The following is a 6,000-nucleotide window of genomic DNA, read 5'->3' on the forward strand; positions in this document are numbered from 1 at the left end:
GCTTCATTGTATAGAACGTGCTCTCTCTTAAAATGCTGATCAAAAAAACAGTGAAAATGTCACCTATGAATAGGTCAGGGGGAAAAAAATACTATCAACAGATTTCTGATTTGGGTTCTGTTCACTTTCTGATTTTATAAACAACAGGATTTATCTATTTGTAATAATGAAGGTGTTTAGTGGAAGATGATATGGCCAATGAAAGGAACCTGAGGTGGAGAGAACAGGTCTCTCTGACCTATGTATCCCAGAACTGCAAGAAAAGGAAGTGGGGAAGAAGCCCCACATTTAAGGGCATCAGATTATCTAGTCCAATCCTTGGACAAACGTCTGGGCTTTGGCACCAAGGGCAAGAGGTGATAACTAGTCTACAGTATCATTTAAAACTCCCACCCCCCCTAGTAATTCTCCACCCTCCCAGATCCCCCAAGCGTGATTTTGCACAACAAGTTAAATAAAAGTAAACTGTTTATTAAAAGATACAGCAAAGGTACAGATACAGAGATACATACAAAGATACAGATATATATATATATATATATTTACATATATATACAGTCTTGCTGTTTTCATGTGCACTATATTTAGCAGCACATTAATCAGGCAGCATTTTAATGGGGTTGTTTTGACACGTGGCGTTATTACTGCGTCATTTTGACAAGATACAACTATAGCCTCATGGAAATTTCAAGATGACAATTCCACTTCTCCAACTTTTAATAGTAGCAAAGAGGGGAAGGAGAAGGGAAATGGAGTACCAAGGCTGAGCATTAGGTTAAACACAAGAATTCCAAAGGGCCAAGGTAGCACAGGGAAGGGAAATGACTAAATTAAAGGCTATCCAACAAACCCAGAGAGATAGTAAGACGCCATTATTTAAGTGCAATGGGTTAAGTTACGTATTCAAGATGCTCACACATCAGCCTACAGTGACCTTTTCCAATTCAGTTCTTGTGTTGAACCTGAGGATCTGCCTCTCTCTACTCAATCCCTCCACCCAGTAAATTTGCTACCACCAAAATCTAGAGCTATAGAGCCTCGAAGCAAAACGGGAAGCTAAATAGTTGTACCTTGGGCTACCTTCCCATAAGTGCAAGGAGGGCCCAATGTTGGGTAGGGATGTGATAACACTGTTCTCTGCAATTCGATGCTTTTCACTTTGTGGCTTGGTTCCACAAAGTGAATTGCATCGAGTTACTGTCAAATGAGAAGCTGCGGGTTGTTTCATCTGTCGTCTAACCCGGCCCTGCCGTTTAACCCGGCCCTAAGAAGAGTGAAACAGAAGCCAAATCAGATATAAAGTAACAATAAAATGGGAGATTCAGGTATTAAAAACAAAAAACAAAAACAAACAACAACACAATATTCCTTTTACTTACCTCAGAGGGCAAATTGCTGCTGAAAACATTATCATCATCTTTGTTCTCTTCACCATTTTTCTCTACAGGAACCCACTCTCCATAAACACTATCTGCTTCTTTTTTACGATGCTGAGATCCAGAGGACACGGGAAACTCTTTTGTTAATGTTACCTGGCTTTTTGGTGGAGTTGGTTTTGCTGCAGCAATCTAAAAAATAATGTGTTTCCTTAATTAAAACTCAAAAGACTTCAACATAATCTGAAAATAATTGTTCACAGTTTCTTACAGAATTTAATAAAATATTAAAACAATTATATTCCATCTGAGTTTTATTTAAATAATCCCTATGCTATTTCATCAAATGATAAACACTAATACTCACATTCAGATTGAAAAAAATGGGTTTGGGTTCACTGAGTTTAAAAGGATGATGATAAAAAGGAGGTTCTTCTTCCTCTTCATCCGAAACATGAGGCTTATTCACTATTACATCATCATCTTCTTTACTCTGTGCGATTTGTTTGCATTTCTTAAAAAATAAAAACAAAAGATAAATCTTACACTTTATGTGGAACATGTAGTTTTTAAGAAATCAAAACCACATAAAACCAACTTTCAGAAATAAAGCAAGATTAACAATAGGTTGAAAATAAGTAGCTTAGCTTATGAGCTATTATTTAAACACACTCTAGCTGTTCAGTCAGTCAACAACATTTATTGAGCACCTACTATGTGCAGAGCACTGTACTGGGCACTGTCCAGGGAATACAAAAAAAAAAAAGTAGAAGATATGGTCCCTGCTCCCAAGGAGCTTACAATCTAGTTCAAGAAACAGAATTACATACACATGAAATAATTGAGGAACGCTTTTACAGAGCAACACAATTAACAAGTGCAAAATGATATAATACAAACGGAGTACATAAGTGCTGAAAGAATAAAAGCTTAGGAGAAAACAGAATCAGGCAGAAATTGATAACCAAGGGCTATTCCTTAAAGAGTTCTAAGCCAGATTTTCATAGTTAAGAACAAGAATTGGCAAGAAAAAAGAGAGTCATCCTAGTTAGATGGTAGTAAAAAGGGGAGAGACTTAGAAGGAACAGCAGGACTGAAAATGAGGCTTAGAAACATACAGGGAAACACTAAGTGTTCACAGGGAAAATTTTAGATAAGGAGCTTAGATTTGATGAGCAAGTAATAGAAGCCTTCACTAACTCCTTAAATTAAAAAAAAAAGTTGCAATTCATATTGCAATAAATCTAAGTGAGAAGACAGATTAAGAAACTATATGAACCCCCAAATGCATGGTAAAATAAAAACTTTGAAACATATACAACTGGGCTAGATGGTAATGTGTCTCTCCATAAATGTTTTGTAAGCTGAGTCTCTAAAGGGACAAAATTCAAGAATGGATAATAAGGCATGATGGAGAGGATGTTAATTGATGAGGTCTGACACATAAAGCAAAGTCAATTCCTTCCTGAGAAGCTAAGGAATAGACTCCATTACCTGGCTTTATAAAAAGGTCAGAGTAAATTTGGGTGGACTTGTCTATACAAGCAGTAGAATTTGTCACATCCATTATCAATTGAAAATGTTACAAGAGGATAAAAAGCTCAATTGGCCAAAAAACACAGAATATACCAAGCCTGTAACCAAGGGGAACAGAATATATTAACAGTGGCAGGCTGGCATAAGGCTAGCCAATAACAAGTTTCAATATATGAAACCGTGTGATATTTCTGGATCCTAGCAGCAGTATTTCAGCGTCCTCCCAAAACAAAAAAAAAAAACAAACAAAAAAAAAACAATAAAAATAATAATATTAACAAAACAAAGCCCAAAAAAAGCCTCAATTGAAAAGATCAAATTCTTAAAAACAAAAGTAAGTGTGTCTAAAATATATGTTACTGCCAAAACCCGAACCGCAGGAAGAACTGATAATGGCCGGCCATTATCACCAATGGCTGGTACCAAACAGCCAAAACCCGAAATGTTGATGCGTAAGAAGTTCCTTTCAGGCAATGGCCAGCTATTCTCATTAATTTCCAAGCTCCGGTGGCAAAAGATCATTTCTGAAGATTGTCTGTGTCTTTGCGTATATGCAGTACACTCGTGGCGATCAGTGAACACGTCGTGAATGGAAACGAAACTGTAGGCGAGCTTCTGCGTGTTGCTCACTCAACACCTCCTCCATTCAAACGAACCGTCCCACTCCTCAGTCAGTTTGGCTTCTAAAACTGGAAAGCAAAAGTAATGGGAAGTAACTTTTAGCTAGCGGAGCTTAGCCATCCCGGATAATGGCCTGCTAAACAGAGCTTCTGCCGCTGCCACATCTGTATTTCGGGTTTTGGCCACTCGGTGCCAGCCATTATCAGTTCAGCCCACAATTCGGGTTTTGGCACGCTCCAGAGTCAACATCACTGAAATAATCCATTTAAGAATGTAAACGAATTCTGTCTAGCTTACCTCAGTTAGTTCTTCTATGGTAGCTCCTCCTGACTTTTTAGCAACTTTCTCTTCTATTGTAGGTGGAGGTGCAGGCTTTAGGTTTGGCGGTAAAGGAACACCAGCCTTAGCACACATGGCAGCTGCATTAGCTTTGGCTATTTCAAGTAATTGAGCCTTATCTGGAAGAGGAAAAACATAAGCAGTTTTCCTATAAGACTAAATACATTTTATCTAAAATCTTATATACTAACAAAATTAAAGGCATCAATTTTCTGTCCTAACACAGAGCTGTGATCAAACCACACTTTAGGTCAGTTTTTAAGCAAATGTCCATATTAAGTCCACATTTACCTTCCCAGTCACACACTATACGAAATTGCTGAATTATAGAACCCTGCCAGACACTCTAAGACACACACCTGCACAGCCCTTTTTCTGGAAGTATCATGCCCTTAAAATTACTTTCGTTCTAATCTGATATTTTAAATCACTCTTTAAGCCCAAGTTCAAGCACCATGTCTTCTAACAAGCCAGAATTTAACACCCCTCTCCAGAGTGCTCCAAATTATACTATTTTTTGCAAGTTACTATTTGCTAAAAGAGATATACATGCATTTCATCCACCTCTCCTTTACTAACTTGTAATCACTTCCAACATGTAATTCTATGAACTCAGGGCGCCTGGGTGACTCAGTTGGTTAAGTGTCCAACTCTGGATTTTGGCTCAAGTCATGATCCCAAGATCACAGGACTGAGCCTAGTGTCAGGCTCTGTGCTCAGCATGGAGCCTGCTTGAGATTCTCTCTCCCTCTCTGTCCTTCTCTCCCGCTTGTGCACGCTCTCTCTAAAAATAAATTAAAAACCATCACCACCACCCAACTTTTGCTGAAGTGAATGAATTTTCCCTTATTGTTCTGTTAGGGTCTTTTTCTTTAGACAACCCTGACCTGGAAATATTCAATCCACTAAGATAATGATAAAATTATCCATTATTGCAAGTAGTCATCCACTATCCATCCACTTTTAGTTCTTAAATCAAGGGAAACTAGAGCACTTTATTTGAAAAAGCAGATTACTAAAACACTAAAATCATTTTAATAAACTTTATTTTGCTAGTATCACCCACCCAGATTAAAAAAAAAATAACTGTGTACCAACACAGTTCCCTATTCACTTTCATTACCCATCACACCAATCAGAATTACCTTTGCACACATTTAACAGCCCTGGGTTGCCATTTTCAAACATGTAACTTATTTAAAACACACACACTGTAATTATAGGCTTGTGTACAAGGATCTATGTTGGCATACATATAATAAAACAAGCTCAGCATATACCAGCCTATCTTTAATTAGACTTCTACTTTCCATTTTTAGTTACGAGAAATAGTTCAAGCAAACTAAAACATTCAAATATGGAAACACCTGGTTCTAACATACTCCAAAGCAGGTTTTTTTTAACTCTTAACTACAAATTTACTTATCGCTACATTTTCTAAAACCCATAATCTAATTAGTTGACCCTTGAACAAGAAAGGTTAAAAGCACTGACTCCCTTGTAGTTGAAAATGACATAGAACTATTGACTCCCCCAAAACTTAACTATGATAGTATACTGTTGACTGGAAGCCTACTGATAACATAAATAGATAATTAACACAGATTTTATATATGTATTACATGCTGTGTGCTAAAGAGAACATTAAGAAAACCATAATGAAAATACATTTACAATACTAATATTTTATCAAAAAATCCATGTATACGTGGATCCATCCAGTTCAAACCCATGTTGCCCAAAAATCAACTATATGGAAATTTAAAGACAGAAACATTTATCTATACCAATACTCCAAAATATCCCATCTGACTCAAAGATCAGAAAAAACAGATTTACATCATTCTCTATTACAAGGCCAATACATTTTACAATTACTTACTCAAATCCGTCAGGCGTTTAGGTGATCTGCCTCTCTCAGACGACCTGGATCTTTTACGACGAATGGGAGATCTGCTAAACCTTCTTCTCAAAGGCGTTCGTGATCTCCTTAATCTTACTGGTGAGATACTAAAGCTTCGTCTCCTTACCACAGACCTTGATCTTCTCCTGCGGCTAGGGGTGCGGCTGCGGCGGCTGGGGGTGCGGCTGCGGCGGCTGGGGGTGCGGCTGCGACGGCTGGGGGTGC

General features: G+C 37.8%; 1 protein-coding gene across 7 annotated transcripts in view; it reads right to left on the minus strand.

Moving 5' to 3' along the window:
• SON (SON DNA binding protein) overlaps positions 1–6,000 on the minus strand; it is a 33,505-nt gene that overhangs the window by 16,044 nt on the left and 11,461 nt on the right. For 4 of the 7 annotated variants that reach the window (XM_029939021.1, XM_029939025.1, XM_029939022.1 and 1 more), the window contains 4 exons: positions 5,755–6,000; positions 3,831–3,991; positions 1,744–1,890; positions 1,380–1,568 (listed from right to left, as the gene is read on the minus strand). In XM_029939021.1, coding sequence (XP_029794881.1) covers positions 1,380–1,568; positions 1,744–1,890; positions 3,831–3,991; positions 5,755–6,000 — 743 coding nt within the window. Of the gene's footprint in view, positions 1–487; positions 1,265–1,379; positions 1,580–1,743; positions 1,891–2,056; positions 3,602–3,830; positions 3,992–5,754 lie in introns of those variants that run through there. The other 3 variants (XM_029939024.1, XM_029939026.1, XM_029939027.1) reach the window with 3 other exon arrangements.

The sequence above is a fragment of the Suricata suricatta genome, chromosome 5 (assembly GCF_006229205.1).
Source record: "Suricata suricatta isolate VVHF042 chromosome 5, meerkat_22Aug2017_6uvM2_HiC, whole genome shotgun sequence".
NCBI lineage: Eukaryota > Metazoa > Chordata > Mammalia > Carnivora > Herpestidae > Suricata > Suricata suricatta.